Source organism: Xyrauchen texanus, chromosome 3 (genome assembly GCF_025860055.1).
Source record: "Xyrauchen texanus isolate HMW12.3.18 chromosome 3, RBS_HiC_50CHRs, whole genome shotgun sequence".
NCBI lineage: Eukaryota > Metazoa > Chordata > Actinopteri > Cypriniformes > Catostomidae > Xyrauchen > Xyrauchen texanus.
The window spans coordinates 6,764,344-6,789,762 of record NC_068278.1 but is presented as its reverse complement, the minus strand read 5'-3'; the positions used below and the strand labels follow the sequence as shown (position 1 = coordinate 6,789,762).

The window sequence follows — 25,419 nt, the reverse complement described above, 5'->3', positions numbered from 1 at the left end:
ACAGACTTCGACATAGGGGAAACATAGGGGGAACAGACTTCGACAAAGGGGAAACATAGGGGGAACGGACTTCGACATATGGGAAACATAGGGGAACAGGACTTCGACATATGGGAAACATAGGGGGAACAGACTTCGACAAAGGGGAAACAGGGGGAACAGACTTTGACAAAGGGAAACATAGGGGGAACAGACTTCGACATAGGGGAAACAGACTTCAACATAGGGGGAACAGACTTCTACATAGGGGGAACATAGGGGGAACAGACATCAACATAGGGGGAACAGACTTCGACATGGGGAAACAGACTTCAACAAAGGGGAAACATAGGGGAACAGACTTCGACATATGGGAAACATAGGGGGAACAGACTTCGACAAAGGGGAAACAGGGGGAACAGACTTTGACAAAGGGAAACATAGGGGGAACAGACTTCGACATAGGGGAAACAGACTTCGACATAGGGGAAACATAGGGGGAACAGACATCAACATAGGGGGAACAGACTTCGACAAAGGGGAAACATAGGGGGAACAGACTTCAACAAAGGGTAAACATAGGGGGAGCAGACTTTGACATAGGGGAAGAGACTTCGACAAAGGGGAAAAAGGGGGAACAGACTTCGACATGGGGGAACAGACTTTGACAAAGGGGAAACATAGGGGAAACAGACTTCGACATAGGGGAAACATAGGGGGAACAGACATCAACATAGGGGGAACAGACTTCGACAAAGGGGAAACATAGGGGGAACAGACTTCAACAAAGGGTAAACATAGGGGGAGCAGACTTTGACATAGGGGAAGAGACTTCGACAAAGGGGAAACATAGGGGGAACAGACTTCGACATAGGGGGAACAGACTTTGACAAAGGGGAAACATAGGGGAACAGACTTCAACATAGGGGAACAGACTTCGACAAAGGGGAAACATAGGGGGAACAGACTTCGACATAGGGGAACAGACTTTGACAAAGGGGAAACATAGGGGGAACAGACTTCAACATAAGGGAACATAGGGGAACAGATTTTGATAAAGGCGAAACATAGGGGGAACAGAATTTGATAAAGGGGGGAACAAACTTTGAAAAAGGGGAAACATATGGGGAACAGACTTTGAAAAAGGGGAAACATAGGGGGAACTGACTTAAGTACTCTTGAAGGTGCTAGCCTGAAAAATGTAGGATGTTTGAGCCAATGAAGAAATATAAAGCTATCTAACAGCAATGGTGTATAGGGTTACAAACGGGTGGAACATTTCCGGTAAATTTCCAGAATCTTTCCAGAAACTTTCCATGGGAAGGTAAGCTGGGGAATTTTGGAAATATTGGAAAAAACTTTGGGCACTTGGCTATATGCTGCATACAGCCTGGCTATATACAGCCATTCCTTCTACATTGGCTGAGGTGAAATGTATTCCCACATCAGATGGTGCACGTGGCATTGTTCTGTAGAATAAGATTAAACTTGTAAAAATACACCAATGCAATGCCATGCACAGATATATATAAATAGTAAGCTAAACAATTGGAATATTCTGGAATTGTAAAAATATTTCCCAATTGATCCTGGACAAATGAATAGAAATAGGCTAGATGAACACTCAATCGAACTATAACCAACATTCTTGTATGATAACAGAAAACTGGCTAGAAGGCAGAAGAAACAGCATCAAAGTTGAGCTAGCTAGCACCATGATAGCTAGCCTCTTAAATTGTAAATGAAATGGTGTTAGCCAGTTTAAATTTAGCATATCTGATTTACTGGCTAACTAGCTACTGTATAAACACACTTTGATTTAGAATTTGCTAGTTAAACTTTAATACCATAGATCAAATGTATTTACTCTAGTAATATCATTAAAACTTACTTGACTGGATGTAGACCTTGTGCTCAAATGCAGTAGTGTGGCTTCAATAGTCCTGCTGTAGTAATTAGCCTGCAGTAAGTAGTGTGCTGCGTTCATGTGATTAAGGAATGTGCAGGGTAGAAATTAAACTGAATTTGCATTAAATCTGGTTGTTTTAACCAAGATTATGTTGCAAGATGTTTTTTTTCAACTGCATATACACTCACCTAAAGGATTATTAGGAACACCTGTTCAATTTCTCATTAATGTAATTATCTAATCAACCAATCACATGGCAGTTGCTTCAATGTATTTAGGGGTGTGGTCCTGGTCAAGACAATCTCCTGAACTCCAAACTGAATGTCAGAATGGTAAAGAAAGGTGATTTAAGCAATTTTGAGCGTGGCATGGTTGTTGGTGCCAGACGGGCCGGTCTGAGTATTTCACAATCTGCTCAGTTACTGGGATTTTCATGCACAACCATTTCTAGGGTTTACAAAGAATGGTGTGAAAAGGGAAAAACATCCAGTATGCGGCAGTCCTGTGGGCTGCCAACAAATGCCTTGTTGATGCTAGAGGTCAGAGGAGAATGGGCCGACTGATTCAAGCTGATAGAAGAGCAACTTTGCCTGAAATAACCACTCGTTACAACCGAGGTATGCAGCAAAGCATTTGTGAAGCCACAACACAACCTTGAGGCGGATGGGCTACAACAGCAGAAGACCCCACCGGGTACCACTCATCTCCACTACAAATAGGAAAAAGAGGCTACAATTTGCAAGAGCTCACCAAAATTGGACAGTTGAAGATTGGAAAAATGTTGCCTGGTCTGATGAGTCTCGATTTCTGTTGAGACATTCAGATGGTAGAGTCAGAATTTGGCGTAAACAGAATGAGAACATGGATCCATCATGCCTTGTTACCACTGTGCAGGCTGGTGGTGGTGGCGTAATGGTGTGGGGGATGTTTTCTTGGCACATTTAGGCCCCTTAGTGCCAATTGGGCATCGTTTAAATGCCACGGCCTACCTGAGCATTGTTTCTGACCATGTCCATCCCTTTATGGCCACCATGTACCCATCCTCTGATGGCTACTTCCAGCAGGATAATGCACCATGTCACAAAGCTCGAATCATTTCAAATTGGTTTCTTGAACATGACAATGAGTTCACTGTACTAAAATGGCCCCCACAGTCACCAGAACTCAACCCAATAGAGCATCTTTGGGATGTGGTGGAACGGGAGCTTCATGCCCTGGATGTGCATCCCACAAATCTCCATCAACTGCAAGATGCTATCCTATCAATATGGGCCAACATTTCTAAAGAATGCTTTCAGCACCTTGTTGAATCAATGCCACGTAGAATTAAGGCAGTTCTGAAGGCGAAAGGGGGTCAAACACAATATTAGTATGGTGTTCCTAATTATCCTTTAGGTGAGTGTATAGGCTAACTTGCAATTTTGCAAATTTCCAGTTTATTGCCATTAATTCTTATATATTACCGTTAATTCCCATGGAAAGTTTCCAACTTTGAAAATTCCTGGAATTTGTATCATAAATATGTAATATCTTATTTATCATTAAAGCTTGTGAATGACCTTAGTGCTTTTTTCATTTTACTATTTGTGTGAATGCACCGGTCGTTTCATTCTTGGTTTGAACAATCCTTTAAACAATGTATAGTTAGTGCTCCACTCCCAAGCAGAGTTTAATTGAGTGTTTGTGTTTGAAGGTGGAAACTCTCGCACAGCAATGATTGCTGCCCTGAGTCCAGCAGATATCAATTATGAGGAAACGCTCAGTACGCTCAGGTAAAAAGACCACTTGAGACAATCTTCTGTCTGATAGAAGTGAAGTAGATAAACTATACAACCTTTAACCCTGTGGGCAACCCAATGCAGGTATGCAGACAGAGCAAAGCAGATCAAGTGTAATGCTGTGGTGAATGAGGATCCAAATGCACGTCTCGTCAGAGAGCTGAAAGAGGAGGTGAACAGACTCAAAGATCTGCTGCTGTCTCAAGGACTCAGCAACCTCATCACTGCCTCAGGTAAACACACACAGAACTCATTTACACCTGGTATTAACATCTGTCTCTGTGATCACAAGAGGTCAGCTGGACTATGTAGCTTAAAACAAATTTCAGCCTTTTAACAATAATCAGTATATATCCTGATATTTTATATATTTATTTTTTTCATTCAAAGGAAAATCATGCTCACCAAACAGTCATTGTAGCTTAGTCGAAATGTTTAAGGGAATAAGTAAACTACAGTTTAATTAAAATATTAAAATGATGATGCAAAAAAAATTATGAATCATTTAATATGATTAATATTAATGACCACAGTCTTTGGAGTCCATCTTGATTAATTGCAGAAGTTCACATAGATGCAATTGTCCTTGTTAATTGGCTGATGATGGCTTTTGTTGGCAATAGTTAGTCTATGCATTCCATTTCAAGATCGTAGTTCATCAATAGACCGAGGTGATTCAGGTTCTAGTTGGCACCAGTTCATCCTCTGAAGCCCATCATAATAGACTGAAGTGATGTTTGGCTGGCACCGGCTGCATTTAGTCATCATCATTCAGCGACACGTAGCAGTGGAGTCTAACACGAAGCAGGATTGGAGCTGGATCCAGCCGGTTCTGGTGACCTCAGGATAGGAGTCCCGAGGTTGAGACATGGAAACAAATAAAACAATATTAGCATAGATGCCATTACATTTATTGCAGAGTTAGAGATCATGCTCAATGTTTCTGGTTTCTGGTTCTGGCAGACCCAACTAAAGCAGCCTAATTGTGGGTTGGAGGATAAATTAGATGTATGCCTGGCTAAATAGATGAGTCTTTAGTCTAGACTTAAATTGAGAGAGTGTGTCTGCATCTCGAACAGTGTTAGGGAGACTATTCCATAGTTTAGGAGCCAAATATGAAAAGAATCTACCTCCTTTTGTGGATTTTGATATTCTAGGAACTATTAACAGGCCAGAATTTTGCGATCTTAATGAACGTGTTGGAATATAGCACGGTAGAAGATCACTTAAGTACTGCGGAGCTAGACCATTCAAAGCTTTGTACGTAGTTAACAGAATTTTTAAATTAATACGGAATTTAACAGACTACAGCCAATGTAACGATGATAAAATGGGGCTAATGTGATCATATTTCTTGGCTCTTGTTAGCACTCTGGCTGCTGCATTTTTAACCAATTGAAGTTTATTTATTGATCTTGCTGGACATCCTCCCAGTAATGCATTACAATAATCTAGTCTTGAGGTCATGAATGCATGAATTAGTTTTTCAGCAACAGAGAGCATGTGCCTTAATTTAGCAATATTTCTTAGGTGGAAGAATGCTGTTCTACAAACATTTGTAATTTGATTTTCAAAGGACAGATTGGTATCAAATATAACACCTAAGTTCTTCGCTGTTGAAGATGATGTAACAGTACATCCATCAAGAGTCAAATTATATTTGAGCGGCTTATTTTTTTGAGTTTTTTGGTCCAATAATTAGTACCTCTGTTTTGTCCGAATTGAGTAGAAGGACATTTCTGGCCATCCAATCTTTTATTTCATTGATACACTCTGCTAATTTAGAGAATTGTGAAATCTCATCAGGTTTTGAAGAAATATAAAGTTGTGTATCGTCAGCATAGCAGTGGAAACTTATTCCATGATTCCTGATAATATCTCCCCGGGGAAGCATATACAAAGAGAAAAGCAGAGGCCCTAAAACGGATCCCTGTGGCACTCCATATTTTACTTTTGTTTGGTTTGACAATTCCTCATTTACATAAACAAAATGGTAGTGGTCTGCTAAATATGACCTAAACCATGCTAATGCAACGCCACAAATGCCAACATAATTCTCCAGCCTATTCAAGAGACTGTCGTTATCTATCGTGTTGAATGCAGCACTAAGATCTAAAAGCACTAGAAGAGAAATGAAGCCCCGATCCGATGATAAGAGCAAGTCATTTGTAACTCCTGATAAGTGCAGTCTGTGTACTGTGATGAGGCCTAAATCCTTATTGAAATTCTTCATATATACTATTTCTCTGTAGAAATGAACATATTTGGGAGGATACTACCTTTTCTAGTATTTTTGACATAAACGGGAGATTTGAAATCGGTCTATAATTAGCAAGTTCTCCAGGATCAGGTTGCAGTGCACTTATTACAGGGACAATCGCACCGGAGTAACCTGGAGTTAAGTGACTTGCTCAAGGTCACAATGGTGGTGGCCGTGGGGCTTGAACCAGTGACCTTCTGATTAACAGATATGTGCTTTAGCCCACTACACCACCACCACTCCAGGAGGAAGGTTTGAGTGCATCGGATTTGTTGTTTGTAATATTGTGTTGTACATATTTTAGTGGCCTCCGCTGTCACTGCAGGTGCAGATCTGTTTCATGTCTCTGTTGTTCATCTGTTCTCTTCATAAATAAATAAATGTATAATCTGCTATATACTCGTTCTGTAAGTTCATGATTAAAAATGAAAATAAAAGCTATTAAATGTCTTATTATCATTAAAATATGAAAATTAAATTGATGGGTAATAATATATTATGATGGAAATTTTATGACCCTGTCTGTCAAAGTTTTTTTATTTTTTTTTTTTTATAGCCGAATTTCAAGCATTACGAGTAAACACGCTACTAAGACAGACAGAAAACATGGACAAGTTCTTGAAAAGGAAAAATACTGACGATGGTTAGCCTATGTGGGATAGTGGTGTGTGAATTTTTTCGTTGTTAAAAAGTGACCCGAAAAAAGGTTGGGAAACACTGCCCTAGAAACCACCCAAATTACATTGCTTAAATATAAACGAGATGTATTTGCAATTTTTTTACGTATTAATTTATTCATGGTTTTGGAGAATCCCAAGGCATATTTTGACTTAATACAAGATTAAGATTTTGTGTGTGTGTGTGTGTGTGTGTGTGTGTGTGTTTTTAACTCTTAAATGGGTAAATAAATAACACAAATAACTGGAGAGTTAATGGAAATAAAGCAAATACAACTTAAAACTTAAGGTGCAGTAAGCGATTTTTAACCGTTCTAGAATTTCCCCAAGATGATCCGTTGGATTAGCCATGTCCCCTTTTTTCCCCACACTCTAAAGATACCAAATGAGCTTTATTGAGACCGACACAAGTAGAAATGGTTGTCAAAAACAACAGCAGCAAAATAGCGCCCTCAACTGACAACTGTTACGAGCAACATGGCATTAAAATGGCAGTAAGTCTCAATAATTTGCTGCAAGTACAAGACACTGAGAATGTGTAAAATGATTGACATGCAGAAAGCGTATTTTTTTTTTGCTGTTTACAAAGTCTAGAAATGTCACTAGAGGCCGGGGAGATATCCGAGTACACTTATTTCATTCATATCTTTAGTATACATTTTTTTTGCATACATTTCCATGGGAAAATCGCTTACAGCACCTTTAAGACTGTAAATTGTTATTGCGTGTAGCTGCTAAAAGGTCATTTGTTCAACTTTTATGAGTACACTAGCATATAGATGGCCTCAAAGCTACAAGTCACATAATGCCAATTTTGTTTCATCGGGTCTTTAACTGTTGTGATGAACTGAGGAAGGCCAAATTACAATCAGTGTCATTAAGTCAATACTTTATACACTCTTTTCTCTCTCTTAGGATCTGAAACAGGCCGCCCAGCTTTAGTCGTAGCATCAGGTGCGCTTAATCAGCCATCGCTGTCATATGTACAGATTAGCTCTGATGGACAAATGGAAGGTATGACGCCCACCAGCCCCACTGAGCTCATCAGTGAAGAAGAGGCAGTGGAGAGACTCAAGGTACACATTACATCACAGTCATGTTCTTACAAGACACTTACTAGAGTGATTTAACAGTAAAGTACACAAATCATGTATCAGGTCAGTGGTGTTAGAGAAGCTACTTTGAAACTGTAACTTGCTGAGCTACTCATAGACCTGTTCAGACCTGGTAATAACATCCGTCTTGGGACACTAGACAGCTGTGGCAGATTGCCGTTCGCACCTGGCATTACAATGTGTCTGCACTGCGTCTTCAGCGGCCAGATGTGTCCAGATCAAGAAACCCTCCCCCCTCGATGCCATTGTCTGTCATGCAGAAAAACTACATCACTGTTGTTGTTGAGCAAACCACCCCGGAAGACTTGCTGTTTGTATTCATTTTTAAAGAACTCCCACTCCAGCCTTGCTAAAAGTACCAAAAGGACATCGTAGGAGAGGCATGAGGACGCATTTGCCATGCACACTACAACTCGAATTGTGCCATAGCTGTCCACCTCCCGATGCGGGTTGAGTGATCATTTGCATTAAATTGAAATGGAAATTGTCAAATTTGGTATATATAGTTTTTAGATTTATGAACACATTACATTTTCTACGGATCCTCCAGCACCTTCTCGCGGCCCCCTGGGGGTTCCCTGCACCCCTGTTTGTAAGCCCCTGGTCTAGATGACTAAGACCTGGGCAAGCAGCTCTGTCACAAAATTGTCTTTACTTATTTTAACTACCTTTAGCTGTATGGTCAATTGATGGTAACACAGAATATTTAAAATCTAATGAAGAAAATGTGTCTGTCTGGCTTTGTTGCTCTGTCTCTAAAAGGAAACGGAGAAGATCATTGCTGAGCTGAATGAAACATGGGAGGAGAAACTCAGGAAAACAGAGTCGATACGACAGGAGCGGTGAGAGCACACACACACTGTAGAGTGTTCCCATGACCAAAAATGTTTACACTGTACTAGTGTAGTGTAGAGATGTTAACAAGTCTTTCAAGTCTAGTCTCGAGTCTTTAATCACAAGTCCGAGTCGAGTCTCGAGTCACCAAACATAACATCTTTCGTTGCATCATTTTTTAAATTGTATTGTATTTTCTTTTATTTCACATAAAAATCAAATTTGCAAAAATGCACTGCACAACCAAGTGTAAATAGTCATAATATATTGCAGATTTGATATTTAGAATATTTATCAGATTTAGAATACAATGTATTGTTTACTACCATATTATTGATCATAAGACAATCATTGGCATACAGTTCACAGCAATCCATTTTGCAAGTGAATTTTTCAATCAGCTGGAGATTTATTATGAGGGCTTGTTTTAAGGACCGTCAATGTACACCTGCATCAGATATATTTTTAATTTTTTTAGAAACAAGCCACATAGTACACAATACTACAGATATATTTTACAATAATGCATTTTACATTATATTCATTACATAGTGTAATGTTTTTCAATGCTTTGGAGTTGTTGGAGGTACAAAGAGTATTTAAAAAATATATTTTAAAAAAAAATCTCCAAAATACTTCTGCGTGGACACATTCCAAAAAAGGTGAGGGGCAGGGACACGAGGGAGAGATAACTTACTATTATTGTACTAGGTGAATAAATATTGATTTTATATTAGATGTATTTTTGCAGTGATGTTAAATGTTAATGACGGCACTGTGAACGTCACCCAGTTTGGTTTAAGGTCAACGATTTAAACTAATTTTAACAGCTCAGACCTTCTCAATGTAAATATAATGAAGTTAAAATAATAATCTAATCGTTAAAAAGCACATTTCCAAATAAGCACATCAATTCCATTATTTAAGACTAGAAAGATCTGGTTCTTACCAGATTTAGTGCATCTTGAATTACATTTTTTTGTCTGATCTGGCTGCTTCGAGTAGGGCCTTCTTATTCATTATGACTGTAGAACTCGTGGCAAGTGTTATAAAAAATTATACAGACAAAATTGAAATGCGGGACACTGCTTATGACTTGTGGGACAAAGCTTCCAATTTCGGGACTGTCCCGCAAAATCCTTAGTAATGCATATCTGTGTTTTCTTCACTGTATAAACTGTGTGTTGCTCACACAGCTGAAATTTCACTTACTGTCCTCTGGAGTAAAAAGGTGGTACTGCGATTAAATGCGTTAATATTTTTAACACGTTATTTTTTGTATAATTAATCGTGCGTTATTAACGTGTTAACTCAACAGCCCTACTTTTGTGAGATACTGTGTGTATATATATATATATATATATATATATATATATATATATATATATATATATATATATATATATATATATATATATATATATATAAAAGAGTTTAAATGTAATTGGCTAAGTTATATGTAAACTTCTGACTTCAACTGTATTTCACCAGATGAGGTTGAATGAGGAATAAGGTTTATAATTATTCAAAGAATTATTATGTATGACATTATGTATGTGCTTACTGGGTACGTTTTTCATATAGTCCCATTTTTCTCTGCATCCCTCGCTTCAATTTAGAACACTTAATTATCTCATCAAAATAACAAATTAAGCTTACAATGGAACACAGGGTTGAAAGGAAGTAAAAAAAAAAGAAAAGAAAAAAGCTATCAGCAACTATCAGCATAGATTTTTGCCGATAACAGATAGTTTCAAAAAGCAACTATCGGCACCGATTAATCGATAAAATCAATACATCTGTATACATTTCAATACATTTTCAGCTCAATTTGATCAAAGCGCTCATTTGAAAGCAGTTCTTTTCTGGGGTGACGAAAGAACCCAGAAGTGTTGCCACTGAGCATTTGTTTGTAAACAGTAACTTAATCTATAGGAACCATGCAACTGACAAAATGTTATGTCACGTGTTGCGACTGCAGCTGGTTGGGACAAAAACTATGGAAGAGAGGTTTAACCACTTGTTGCGTTAAAGTATCACATATGCTTAAGATGCAGTGTTACACAAGTATGAAACGCGTACATACTCTTGTCTCTCTCTCTGTGTGTGACGCATTAGGGAGTCACTACTGGCTGAGATTGGTGTGTCCGTAAAAGAAGATGGAGGACCTGTGGGTGTCTTCTCACCCAAAAGGGTGAGTCTGTTTAACATACATACATACCATCATTTCTACACATATTCAATGTACTTGCACACTAAGTGTTCTCTAGCAGGTCTATGATGTTTCCTGCTGTTTGAATGTGTGGTTTTGTTTTCAGACGCCGCACCTAGTGAATCTGAATGAGGATCCCCTGATGTCAGAGTGTCTGATCTATTACATTAAAGATGGAGTGACCAGGTGACTGCATAGAGTTTGCAGGGATGTAGCTATATGTTTCTATGTACATACTGTATTGTGTATCTCATGACTCTGTATGTGTGTTGCAGGGTTGGTCAGGAGGATGTAGATATTCGTCTGAGCGGTCAGTTTATAAAGGAGCTGCATTGTGTCTTCTGCAGTGAAGTCAATGAGTATAATGAGGGTACACATGCACACATGACATATATATACAGCTCAAAGCATACATTCACTCTGAACTAAACTTGTAGCACGAGTGTTTTGCACCATAGATTCAAAATAATAAGAGTAATTTGTTTGATTAAGAACTGGTTCTTGGTTTCCAACCCTACTTATAGGAATGTCCATACAGAATCATTTTTCCTGAATGGATTTAAAGGTCATGTGTGTAATGCTAAAATATTTTCTCATATCCCAGTGTAATATGCAGAGACAGTTATAAGTAGCCATTCACTGTAAACACTGTGGCTATGTGGTGCTATAAAAGCATTGCTCTGTTTGTACAAGTATCCCAACCAACCTGACATGACAACATTGGCTCAACTAATGGTGTGAGTTTGATATGGTATTGGAATCAGTTTTTTATGATCCATGGTAGATAGTCCATGAGCATCCTATGTTTGTGCCATAGAACTTACACACTTCACCTTTAAATTTAGTAAAATATTAAATGGGGTTTCGAGAACTACCTCCTCAATCAATACAGGTGAAACTCGAAAAATTAGAATATCGTGCAAAAGTTGATTAATTTCAGTAATTCAACTTAAAAGGTGAAACTAATATATTATATAGACTCATTACAAGCAAAGTAAGATATTTCAAGCCTTTATTTGATATAATTTTGATGATTATGGCTTACAGCTTATGAAAACCCCAAATTCAAAATCTCAGAAAATTTGAATATTGTGAAAAGGTTCAGTATTGTAGGCTCAAAGTGTCACACTCTAATCAGCTAAACACCTGCAAAGGGTTCCTGAGCCTTTAAATGGTCTCTCAGTCTGGTTCAGTTGAATTCACAATCATGAGGAAGACTGCTGACCTGACAGTTGTGCAGAAAACCATCATTGACACCCTCCACAAGGAGGGAAAGCCTCAAAAGGTAATTGCAAAAGAAGTTGGATGTTCTTAAAGTGCTGTATCAAAGCACATTAATAGAAAGTTAAGTGGAAGGGAAAAGTGTGGAAGAAAAAGGTGCACAGGCAGCAGGGATGACCGTAGCCTGGAGAGGATTGTCAGGAAAAGGCCATTCAAATGTGTGGGGAGCTTCACAAGGAGTGGACTGAGGCTGGAGTTACTGCATCAAGAGCCACCACACACAGACGGGTCCTGGACATGGGCTTCAAATGTCAAACGTCTTACCTGGGCTAAAGAAAAAAGAACTGGTCTGTTGCTCAGTGGTCCAAAGTCCTCTTTTCTGATGAGAGCAAATTTTGCATCTCATTTGGAAACCAAGGTCCCAGAGTCTGGAGGAAGAATGGAGAGGCACACAATCCAAGATTCTTGAAGTCCAGTGTGAAGTTTCCACAGTCTGTGTTGGTTTGGGGAGCCATGTCATCGGCTGGTGTTGGTCCACTGTGCTTTATTAAGTCCAGAGTCAACGCAGCCGTCTACCGGGACATTTTAGAGCACTTCATGCTTCCTTCAGCAGACAAGCTTTATGGAGATGCTGACTTCATTTTCCAGCAGGACTTGGCACCTGCCCACACTGCCAAAAGTACCAAAACCTGGTTCAGTGACCATGGTATTACTGTGCTTGATTGGCCAGCAAACTCGCCTGACCTGAACCCCATAGAGAATCTATGGGGCATTGCCAAGAGAAAGATGAGAGACATGAGACCAAACAATGCAGAAGAGCTGAAGGCCGCTATTGAAGCATCTTGGTCTTCCATAACACCTCAGCAGTGCCACAGGCTGATAGCATCCATGCCACGCCGCATTGAGGCAGTAATTAATGCAAAAGGGGCCCAAACCAAGTACTGAGTACATATGCATGATTATACTTTTCAGAGGGCCGACATTTCTGTATTTAAAATCCTTTTTTTTTTTATTGATTTCATGTAATATTCTAATTTTCTGAGATTCTGAATTTGGGGTTTTTATAAGCTGTAAGCCATAATCATCAAAATTATATCAAATAAAGGCTTGAAATATCTTACTTTGCTTGTAATGAGTCTATATAATATATTAGTTTCACCTTTTAAGTTGAATTACTGAAATTAATGAACTTTTGCACGATATTCTAATTTTTCGAGTTTCACCTGTATGTGTCTGTCTGTCTATCTGCAGTGGTTGTGATTCTGGAGCCATTAGTTGGGGCAGAAACATATGTCAATGGCAAACAAATTACTGATGGTGTCATACTCAAACAAGGTAATATTTTTTTCTGTACCAGTTTTAGCAGTATGGTTGTATGCCATTGGAACTTAGCCCTTTAAATCCTTTCCATAGTATGTTGTATCAAACTTCTTACAATGCACCTTTGTGCTGTGGGTTCTTAGGTAACCGTATAGTGATGGGGAAGAACCACGTGTTCAGGTTTAATCACCCCGAGCAGGCACGGTTAGAGAGAGAGCGCAGTGCCACTCAGGAACAGCAGGGGGAGCCAGTGGACTGGAGCTACGCACAGAGAGAACTGCTGGAGAAACAAGGCATTGACATAAAGCAGGAGATGGAGAAGAGGTGAGCAACTGCTTATGCCTGCATGTCTGCTACAAAAACTGGGTCATACCAACTTAACCTACTTTTGGAACGTAGTAGCTGATTTGTCGCTCTCTGTCTCTGATCAAGTCTATATTAGTCTAATCGACCATCTAGACTTGCTAGGACCAGCTAATCATAATAAATGACCAGCTAGAAACCATGTCAATCCAGCCAAAGTCAGAATCAGAAGCTGGTTTTATGTGGGTTTTCCAGCAAATATTCTCTTACCAATGGTTTCTCTTTTCACTTACTCTCTTAGACTTCAGGATCTGGAGTATCAGTATCGCAAAGAGAAAGAGGAGGCTGACCAGCTACTAGAACAACAGAGACTGGTTAGGAAACACACAACTTAAAGCACACACTCACACACATCTACACATACCAGTACATCAAATCAAGTCAAATCATTTAATTTGCCACGTCATTTATGCAAGCTTCATAGACAGTGAAAATGTTGGATGAATGCTCCACAGTAATGCAGTAGCAATTTTTGACAGAGCAAATACACACAATGTACAGACTGCACAATATACAGTACAATACTGTATATGCACACAATATACAAAACCTCTTTTTCTGTTTCTCTGTATATAGTATGCAGACTCAGACAGTGGTGATGACTCAGATAAACGCTCCTGTGAGGAGAGCTGGAGGCTCATCTCTTCTCTCAGAGAGAAATTACCAGCCAACAAGGTCAGACACACACACACACACACACACACACACACACGCCACTGTAACACTATAAGTTTGACATAATATTGCCTTGTGTGATGATTCTCATTTACAGCAGACAGAAAACAAGACCCATGCTGAGTGTCATGACAACAGCAAAGTTTTCAGTGGCTCTTATGCGAAGCCACATCTGAGCCGCTAATATTTCAGGGATCTTTAGCGACCTTTTTTTCCTGCTGGTGTGACTAAATTTTGTTAGAGGTCTACAAAGTTGGCCAAGACTTTCTCTGTTGCCAACCATATTAAACACCCCCACCATTCTAAACAGTAATGACAAGGAAACCCACAGAATACATTGCACCATGAACAGACAAAAATTAGAAGGCTTTCGAATCCGCACGTCACCACCCTTACATAAATGTGGCGTGAATTTTCTATAGCAAAACTAACTGTTATACCCCTTTTCTCCCCAATTCCCAATGTGCTGTAATTCCTCGTGGTGACGCAGTAAGTTCGCCTTGATCCAGGTGGCGGAGAACAAATCTCAGTTGCCTCCACTTCTTTATCAGTCAGCCTGCGCATCTTGTCACGTGGTTTGCCGGGCACGTTACCTCGGAGCTGTGGTTAGTGTGTGTAGACTAACACTATTCACCACGTCATCCACGCACAACTCACCACGTGCCCCAATGAGAGCAAGAACCACCTTATAGCACCCCGAGGAAGGTAACCCACATGACTCTACCCTTCCTAGCAACCGGGCCAATTGATTGCTTTGGAAGCATGGCTGGAGTCAATCAGCACACCCTGGATTCGAACTCGTGATTCCTGGGGTGGTATTCAGCGTCACTGATTGTTTAGCTAATGTATTAATATAATTATAAACTATTTTAAATTCTAAATATTACAGGGGAGTGAGGAAATATAATAATTTAGTGTCATAACCAGTGTTGGGTAGATTACTTCTGAATTGTAATCTGCTACTGATTACAAATTGCATTCAGTATTACAGTCTATAGGATTACATTTTAAAGGTAATCTAATCTGATAGCTTTGAATTATTTTTGGATTACTTCTGACCTGATTCTTGTTTATTTGATGTAGGGCTGGGCAATATGAAAAACATATTTTATCGATAATCGTTTCAAAATATTGCGATATCCGATTATCTCGTCAACCCCCCTGCCGAGGGTTGTTGAATATTTTTGCTTTATTGATTTTGCTTAAAAAATTACATTCATTATTGAAACATGAAAAACAAAAGATATTTCTAAATTTAAACTGCATTATAAACTAAATGAAAAAAGCAATTAAAATAACAAAATGCTCAAAAAATCTTATATATCCACCTTCCCAAATCCAAACATTTACTTTTTCCAACAGCCCATTTTGCCATCACGCAAGTATTCAACTTTGACAACAGGTGGGTTATTACTAATAGCCTAAAAATTATAAACTAAATACATTTATAAATGTAAAGATAATAATAATAATTATAATAATATTTAAAAAAATAAACCATTACCTTAAGAAAGTTCAACATTTTACAGTTTCATATTAGGTATAAGCCTAATAAATTCCCTTGTGTTCACAAAATAAATCTGCCAAATGTGTGTTCTTATTGAATCTGTGTTTGTATTGGGTTTCGTTAATACAGTTAATGCTGCCTAAAGAAAAGAGAATATAACTCATTTTAGGTTCAAGATTAACGTGATCTTGTATTATTGTATGATTTTAATGGTTTTGCCATTTACCGATATTGTCGATCATTGTCTGTCAATGATTGTTGAAATCGGCATCGGTTGATTTGTAAGGCATCGTCGATTATTATAATTACAACATGTACGGTATTATAATAATAATAATAATAATGTATAATTGCACTGAAAGTTTTATTTTTATAGACCCACCCTCAGCCCACCAACAGTGCTACCAAATCAGGTGCTGGTGCCATCAACTGTAAAACTTTGTAGCACCAGTGCCACCACTCTCAAATGTTAGTTTGGAGACTTATGTTTCTATTATGGGCTTACACAATGATGTCCTGGGCCATCACGATTATAAATTTGGCTGATGATTAATTGTCAAACAAATAATTGCAATTATGATGATGAATTGTCTGTTTTAGGGCTTTTACTGTACAATTAGGCTAATTGTTATACAACTCATCATGCTTCTTAAGGTGTATGTGTGTTCCATACACCCTAAGAAGTCATTTATTAATATTTAACAAATAACCCTAATCATATAATAAAGTTTCCTTTTTAGGCTCTAAAACTTATGAATACAAGAACAATACTATTTTAAATATCACAATTTTTCCAAAAAAACTCTTTTTGGTCAACTTAAGTCTTTTTCCATTTTTTATTTACACTGTTTAGGAATCCAGCCAACCTGAATAGCTATTGTGTTATATTAAATTTTATTAGATTTAAGTATTCAACAGTAAAATATTTCTGTACTAAATTCTTTACTTTCACATGTTATTTTAAAGCTCTCCAAATAAACCCATCTCCACAGAAATAGAGTAAACGGGCATCATCTCCTCTGTCACCAGTTGACATTTGACATTATACAGATGTTAAATTGAAGTAAAACAGGAGCTCTTTGCGTTCACTATCAAAATCCTAGGCAAAATGTTCACAGGACTTTGGCTCAACACTCCACAGACGGGTTCATCTCTTGTTAGTGTGGTCAGTGGTGCGGGACAGTAAGATGCTCAGAGTTCAATTAAATGAGACACACAAACATGACATTTATATATTTACTTAAAGGGGTCATGAAATGCTCTTTTTATAGTCTTATTATCTTCTGTGATGTCCTACTGATAATGTTAGTAATGTTTTTTGCATTAAAACAGTCAGAATTTTGTAATATATGATCATTTTCCACACTGTCTCTGACCCTCAGTCTGAAATGCTCAGTTTTGGCTTAAGTGCCTCCTTTAAACTTCAACTTCCACTGTTCTGATTGACTAAAATTGTGCAGCCCTACAAATTCAGCTATATTTGAAACTCAATCTGATGAGAATGAAAAAGCTCCACATTATAAAACGAAATTTCAGGGGTTACACAACACGCATCCAACACATTGCATCTGAATATATTAAACTGATCATCTCAAGTACAACTGATAACACTAACATCTAACTAGCTAACTAGTATCACATCTAAAGCAATACAACCCATTATAATCAATGATGCTGTCTACCATGAAAGTGCCCGTTGCAGCACATCACATTGCACTGACAGTAAACGGATGTCTTGTTCCATTTTGCGCTCCATGCGCTGCTGCTACTGCCAACAACACAAATAAATGGTTTAGAAAGTTAATGTCAACACACGGTGTAGACAGCCTCAAACTGTTGCGTCGCGTCAATGGACAAGCCCGGTGTAAGGGTGTCAGCACCATAAACTTTCAAACAGTCATGACGTGAAATATTTATGCATGGAACTATTTACTTACTGTTTTGCATCGGGTCCAAGTGTTTTTAACTACCCCATCCTTCAATTATTGTTCCGTTTTATGACTGGTTCACAAGCAATCCACGCTGATCGCTGAAAAAACATCCACATGATGTATCCATATGACTCACATACATAGTTCAAAGCACAGTGTAAACTAGACGCACACACATCCAGTTTCCAGTATCATCATGCACTGAAATGCTCATCACCTGAAACACATCTAAATGGTCAAAGACGTCCATCCAGTGCATGATTTCATACACCAACAATTAAAAATAGTGCAGTGGGCGAGTGGATCCATGATGTGCTCAAAACAGCAAAAGGCAGAAGCTGAATGATAGAGAATAGGTTCTCTTCAGACTTGTAACTTGACAAAGCATCTTTCAAAAACATCCTGAGGTATGTATCAAGCAGTCAATGACATCTGTCTGTGCATGTTTAAATACAAAAGTAATTGAAAATAGTCCAGATGGGTCCCCTTTGGTGTTCAGGAAAAGTGAGGCTACAGTAGGCCTTGTTTGTCCTTCTCAGTTTATGAACTAACGCACCAGTGGGCGGGGCCAAGGATGTGTTGATGTAAAAGTAGGCATTGATGTTTTTTTCGCTGTAGAGGTGGTCATGAATTAATGTACCACTAGTGACATAGGGTAGTTGTGAAAGTAGAGAACAAGGCATTTTTGCAGCTTGGTTTCAATAAATTACCCCTTTAAAATTCCCTTATTTGGACAAATGTCATTGGAATTTGATGTGAACAATGATCACAGTTTTCTCAAGTAACCGTGGTTGGATCAAATAGCCGCGATCAGACGATTATATAATAACCGCGACAGGCCTACTGATGTGACATTACTTTTTAAGATAACATTCTCCAACACTCCAAAAATTGCCACGTTAAACTAGATGCAACTGAAAATGCTAAATGAACTAGCATCATACTGTAAGCTTCAATCAGTTGTGAAGAACAAGAACTAGTTGGAATGGAAAATTACTTTGGACAAAAAAACAACAATATCCATGTTAAATTATATTTCATTTTTTACAGTTTATTGTAATTATCATAGTACAGGTTTTTCAGAAACACTAAGACTACACTTGGACAAAAGGGAATAGTTCTATACTTTGTTTGTTCACAGATGCAATCTATAGTGAAAAAGTGTGGTTTGCCCAGCAGTGGGAAGAGGAAAGAGCCGCTGCGCGTGTATCAGATACCTCAGCGGCGCCGTGTGCCCACCAACCTCGAGTCCAAACACAGACTGAGCTTAGAAGAGCTTCGCAACCAGGCTGTTAAAGAGATCTGCTATGAGGTATGTTATGTATCTGTTATGTGTACATGAATTCAGAAACAGGAAATTAAATGACTTTAAACCACAGACTGTGCACTGACCATGTGATGCGTATTGCACATGGCATGTGTTTTCTCAAACCAACAAGCTCCAACGAATTTGTTGGCTTTATGTTATGTCTGGTCCACAGGTTTTTATCAATTTTTATGGATGAGAATTGATGCTGACAGTCAAAAATCTGTCTATGCAACACTTGTTAGTTAGCAGAACTTGGTAGCCTTTATTTGAAATGCTAACTGAATGTGTGGCTCATAAATTGTTCCACCATGATAAGGAATAGTGTTTAAATAATGTAAGTGCTAGAAACATTGTTTTTAAGGAGTAGGCTCTGTTCCAAATGAATGAATCTGTGAAGCTAATTATTTTCAATTTCTGAGGCATTTGTTCGTGTGGCCCCTAAAGACTTTAACAGAAAAATGGTTGGCTTGAGGACATGTATACAAGCATTAACATGTATATCTTTTGTTTGCCTAAGGTGGCGCTTGGAGATTTCCGGCACACACGCCAAGAGATCGAGGCTTTGGCCATTGTCAGGATGAAGGAGCTTTGCCGCACATACGGCCAAAAAGACCCACAGGAGAGAGAGAGCTGGAAAAGTGTGGCAAAAGATGTGTGTGAGACAGTGGGTATCGGAGAGGAGGAGGGGGAGAGGGAGGAGAGAACGACAGCCTCAGCAGGAGGAGGAGGAGGTGCAGGTAGTGAGAAAGGAAAGACCGATATGGGTGAACTGAAGGCTCATATTGATAAGCTGACTGATATACTGCAGGAGGTAAAGCTGCAGAATAACATGAAGGATGAGGAAATCCAATCACTAAGGGATCGCATGGTGAAGATGGAGAAAATATTTCCTGTAGTAGTGCAGGTAATAATTGCACATTCATCTTACAACACCCACATAATTTACCTACAGTTTAACACAGAATGCACACTTCTCCATAGTCCATTCACTGATCATCTGATGTGTTTTTCAGTAAATTTCAAAATTGTCAGTACCAATCTGATTGGCTGCCTTAACCAGGATGCACCAGTCCATCTGGAAACAAAAGACCTATTTGGACGGACACAGCCCTGTGCATACTTTTGCAACAATTAGTCTATTAAATATTAGAATTAAGGGTAATTTATTTATTTGGAGATGCATTTCTTGATGTTTTCATATTGCATCTTTGAGCTGTGAGTCTCGATACAATACTACCACCATTTGATGAACTTAAAGTACAAGGTTAAAAAAAAAGCATCCATCCATAATATTTACCCTTAAATAATTTTGCAATGGATTAGTTTTACCGGGTGTTTTATAGAATGTAAAGGACACTGTAATCTTTACTGGCATGGAAACACACAATCCATATAAAGTCTGGAAATATGACTGATCTGACTGATTCGCTTGGAATTAAAATCATGGTAAACTCAGGTAATTATTACCTTCCTGCTGAGTTTAGTTCCAAATCCTGCTCCAACAGAACTGCCTGTAATGTTCAAGTAATCTTGAACATCTTTATTAGCTGATTCAGGTTTGTTTGATAGGCTTGGAGCTAAACTCTGCAGGAAGGTAGCCCAGCAGGAGCAGGGTTGCCTACCCCTGCCCTAAATGTTTACATGTTGGTCAGACAGACCTTTCATAAGTGGGCAGTTCTTGGCTAGATGAAGTTGCAAACTGGAAAAGACAACTGCTGATAGTCAAACGTCTAGCACTGGGAGTAGCTGAAAACTTGGTTGCAGAAACTTAATTAAGTTAATTAAGTTAATTAAGCTAAATAATTTAATCATGGGTGACAAATATAGCTATAAATAGGTTAGTGGCATTAGTAACAGAAACGTTTGTGAAATGAGGCATCTATGCCATTAGATGTCAGTATAGAGTCTAAGACCACTATAGTGTTGGCAAGCGAGACAAAAAATGACTTAGCACACCTTTAAGCCAAATTGGAGTTCCTCATATGATATCTCATTTTTATTTCAGGGAGAAGATGATGACATTGGGTTGGGTGGGGCCAGAGGTGATGACCTGGTTGCACGAGGCAACAGATGCGATGAGGATTCAGAGTATCGACGTGGTCGCCATCGCTGGCAGTACCCCGAGAAGTACCACGACCCTAAACGTCGCAAAGGAACCGGCAATCAGCCAAACAATCCCCTTCACACCCCTCCATCAGGACACTCTCAGAACAACCCATTTAGCGCCAGGCCGGGTTACTTCCCAAATCCATCTTTCAATCCTCAACCCCCTCGCAACCCCAATGGGTCTTTCCTGCCAGGCACTGGACGGTTCTTGCCCCCTCAAGAGAGAAAGATGCAGTTCCCCTTTAAGAATAATCCTCAACATAGGGGCTTCATCTGGGGACCATCCACAAACCAAGGAGGTGGCGAAAGTGAAAAGGATGCAGCTATTCAGACATCCTCCAATACCGATTCTGTTCACACTTTCCAATCTTTGCCTCCTCCAAACAAGGACCAATGGCCCAACAATTATCACCAACAACGCCGTAATCATGGCAACAAAGGCTGTGGTAACCGAGGCAACAGGCAGCGGTCACGAAACAGAGGACGGAACCCATTTGATGGTTATTTGACCAATGAGCAGGCTGGGAATGTTGAGTGTAAAGACGTTTGGGTGATCCAAGGGCAGCACAAGCAGGGTAGAGCAAGGTACACTTGGTACAATCCAAATTTGGGTTCTGACCAGTTTGTTGGAGATGGATCTCAATTGAACTACAACCACCACCAAAGCAGGCAAGGTCTCTACAGACACCCCAACGCACAGTACAACCACTACCAACCACCTCATCAGCAGGACAACACCCCAGAAATGACACAACTTGGGTTTGAAGGCAATCCCAATCCATCTTCTACACCAGAATGTAGCACCCCAATGGAGACCTGATTTACTTGCTTGCCCAGATGTGGCTACTCAGTGGATGATCTGTGGAGCCCATGAAGTTGTAAAGGGCTATTCATGGGAGCCAATTTAGCACTTGGCAGATTTTCTTCTGCTATTCTTGGATGGGATTCAGAGGAAACTTTGAATTTCCCACTGATGTAGTCCTAGGTCAGCAATAACCATTTTTAATCTTCCATTTTGTTGTGGTTTGTTGTGGAAGTTTTATAGCAAGAATATTGAAGCAACAGCTTGGGAGAAGGATTTTTACTGGAACTTCTTGGTCCATTAACACGTGACAATGTTTTGTACGGAAAACATTTTCAAGAAAATTATTTTATGCGCCTGAATTTATATGTACATATTGCAGCTCCATACCTGCACCTACAGTGCTTTATGAGTGATATGTTTATGTACGCACATATCTGTAAGTTTTTCAGATGTATATATTAATTTGCAGGTTATATATTGGAAAGTTATGTATTTGCAAGAGAATTCAGCCGTTTCATTTGTTCTTTACAGTGCACAATGTAATGAAACATTGATGTTATGGCCTTTTTAAAGTCTGTACATTTGGAAAGCTCTGCTGGATTTTTTTATTATTTCTCATTGTGCCTGCTGAAAAGCCAAAGAATTTGGAAATTCTGCTTTGGGAGCTGTCATTTATAATAATTCTTAATTATTATTATTTTTTAATCATCTGTATTTTCATTCTTCTTCCATCCTGAGATTCTTGTGTTTCTACTGTTGTCTATTTTCTTTTGGGGGGATTTTTAACAACAGAAATGTGATAGATTATTCTAAGACAAGACTTGCTTTATAGTTAAGTGCAAATAAAGTGGGTTGCAGTGCCTTATACTTTATGTTTTGAGGTACCCTAATTTTATATGTTAACCAGATGCAACATTATAAAGCAAAACATGCTAAAACCACTGATCTATATAGAGCTCTTCCAAGTTAAGGTGCATTCACACAGACAGCGATATGCAGCGGAAAAGCAACCGGACATCATTCATTTACAAAGAGGGTTAGCGATTTCTATGTGTTGGCCAACATAACTGTGACTGTTGGTGATGTGACAAAGTTGAACCAAGTTTAACTTTATACCAACCCAGAAAGCACATGTACATCTCAGAGATGTCTGTTTTAGAGTGTTTAATCTGGAAAGTATCTCATTCTAATTAACATCAGATAAATACCTTAAAAAGATCAGATTTATAAACATTCTAAATCATAAACATCTCAAAGACATCTGCTGATTGTCCTTTTGACATCCCAGAGGAAATGTCTCATAGACAGATTGCAGATTATGGCTGCAACTAACAATTATTTTAATAATCGACTAATGTAATGATTATTAGATTAGTAATTCTTCCTCTCCTCAGTCAGGTGCGTCATCAGAGTTTAAAGTGATCCTCATGTTACATTAAATTAGATCAAACGACTATTCGACAACTACAATTGTTGTCGCAATTTTGTTGATAACATCAACAAATCATTTCAGCCCTATTTCAGATAAGCACACAACCTAAAACAAATACGTCTTCCAAATGTAAACACGCATTAAATTGGTGTCTGGGTGATGTGCGCGTGCTATCAGGGAATGAGATTGCCGACTGTGAAGGTCATGTGATCTGCTTCATTATACATTTGGATACTGAAGTCGACTTAAAACCACCAGTGATGTAATTCCAGGCACAGTGGGAGCACCTTTAAGTGGAATTTTCACCCTAAATAGCCATGACAAGTCGTTTTGTCGGTTTCTTGTTTTCTATTTGTTTTATCGCACTGTGTAGTATCATCCTTGGTCCAAAATCCCACTCTGCATAGCTTGGCAGCACTTTTGTATATGGAAAAAAATTGCAAATGGCCTGGTTATGACATGCGGTTATTTCCATTTTGACTATTTGTAAATTCTTACCTGACACATCATTTTCTCACTCCCAAGGCATCAAAAACTGAAGCTTGTGCAAAAGCCCAGCGCATCAATCTACAGACGCCCTCAGGCATAAGTTTCCAACGCAACCAGCAATTGTGTTCTATTTAACGAGAAACCTTTGACGTCAAATGACTGACGCGAATGGCATCACAATTTTAGCATCATTTAATTATACGCTGGGGTACAATTTTGTCATCGTGACATATGTTGAGGGAATGATTTTCATTTCAAACCAGCAACATATATTCACGGTCCATTAATCTGTTTTTTACACATCCTGCACTGCTGAAGTGACCCGTTTAATTCCGGGTGTATTCTGAGTCTTACAATCACTTTATGTGAAGAACAAACCCAAATCTTAATTTTTAGTCAACAATCATGGTCACCAAGTGTCCACCGTAACCCATCCTACACAAGTTTCATTGTAACACAGAAAAAAATGGCCGCCACAAGCGTTATGTCACAAGTTTGATGTCAGCAACTCAGTGATTTTACCACTGGCTCTCTCGTGTCTTTGGACTGGTGGTGACGACCTCAGGTTTGGTTGTAGCCTATTCATTTTTCGGTACAATCAGGATGACAGTTTCTTGGGGAATATTTTCAACTATTAAAACCTTCACTTTCACTCTGATAATCACACAAAGCCATCGTATGGTTTGGAGTATTGTGCATTTTTTTAAATAAATGATCGTGACTGAAATTTATCTGCTTGTTACGTCTTTTCTATTATTGAGAACTGGTTAGGTTTAGTCATAAATGTGCAGTTGGGTGCTTAAAAATATCTGTAAAATAGTGTAATGCATATCAAGTTATTGTTACTAAACTTGAGAGTCGTGTTTTATATGGTTGATAATTGTTAGGTTTAGGAATGGGGTTTGGTCAGGGCCGTCGCCAGAACAAACCAAATGGGGGGGCATTTAATTTTCATAGGGGGGCACACTTTTTTTAATGATCTGAGACAGACCAAAACAACAACCCATATTAGGCTATAACTTAAAATAGACCACAATAGTCTTGTTTTGTTCAATTATTCAAATAAAATACTTCACCGTATGATCTCAACGTTTCTGTTTATTTTCTCTTAACATTTCTAGTAGCCTATATTTTTTGTTAATCTGCATTGTTCGTCACATACACAACACAGTGCCATCTAGTGGCTTTCTTGAGTAACAAGCACAATCAACGTAATGCATATCATTACAAGTCCAACCTAAAACTACACCAAAACCAATTTGATTTATGACTCTACAACACTTCATAAACACGAGTCACAAAAGCTCCTGGTTTCCACCAACAGCACAACAATAATAAAAGCAATGCATAACATACTGCAATAAAATTCTTTTTTTTTTTTGTTATACACAGAGACTTCAGCTCTTGTTGAGCAATACGTTTTATCCTCTCTCACTATATCTTTCTTTCTCTCTCTCTCTCTCTCTCTCTCTCTCTCTCTCTCTCTCTCTCTCTCTC

General features: G+C 38.7%; 1 protein-coding gene across 1 annotated transcript in view; it reads left to right on the top strand.

Annotated features, from left to right (window-relative positions):
- The window catches only part of kif1c (kinesin family member 1C), a 60,042-nt gene extending 35,404 nt beyond the window's left edge, over positions 1-24,638 (top strand). Inside the window, exons 11-24 of the mRNA XM_052094057.1 lie at positions 3,582-3,660; positions 3,751-3,899; positions 7,519-7,679; positions 8,481-8,560; positions 10,671-10,746; positions 10,871-10,950; positions 11,040-11,134; positions 13,237-13,320; positions 13,449-13,629; positions 13,910-13,982; positions 14,245-14,343; positions 18,923-19,093; positions 19,608-19,994; positions 21,096-24,638. Coding sequence (XP_051950017.1) covers positions 3,582-3,660; positions 3,751-3,899; positions 7,519-7,679; positions 8,481-8,560; positions 10,671-10,746; positions 10,871-10,950; positions 11,040-11,134; positions 13,237-13,320; positions 13,449-13,629; positions 13,910-13,982; positions 14,245-14,343; positions 18,923-19,093; positions 19,608-19,994; positions 21,096-22,016 — 2,636 coding nt within the window. The 3' untranslated portion in view covers positions 22,017-24,638. The remainder of the gene's footprint in view (positions 1-3,581; positions 3,661-3,750; positions 3,900-7,518; positions 7,680-8,480; positions 8,561-10,670; positions 10,747-10,870; positions 10,951-11,039; positions 11,135-13,236; positions 13,321-13,448; positions 13,630-13,909; positions 13,983-14,244; positions 14,344-18,922; positions 19,094-19,607; positions 19,995-21,095) is intronic.
- The last annotated feature ends 781 nt before the right edge of the window (positions 24,639-25,419 follow it).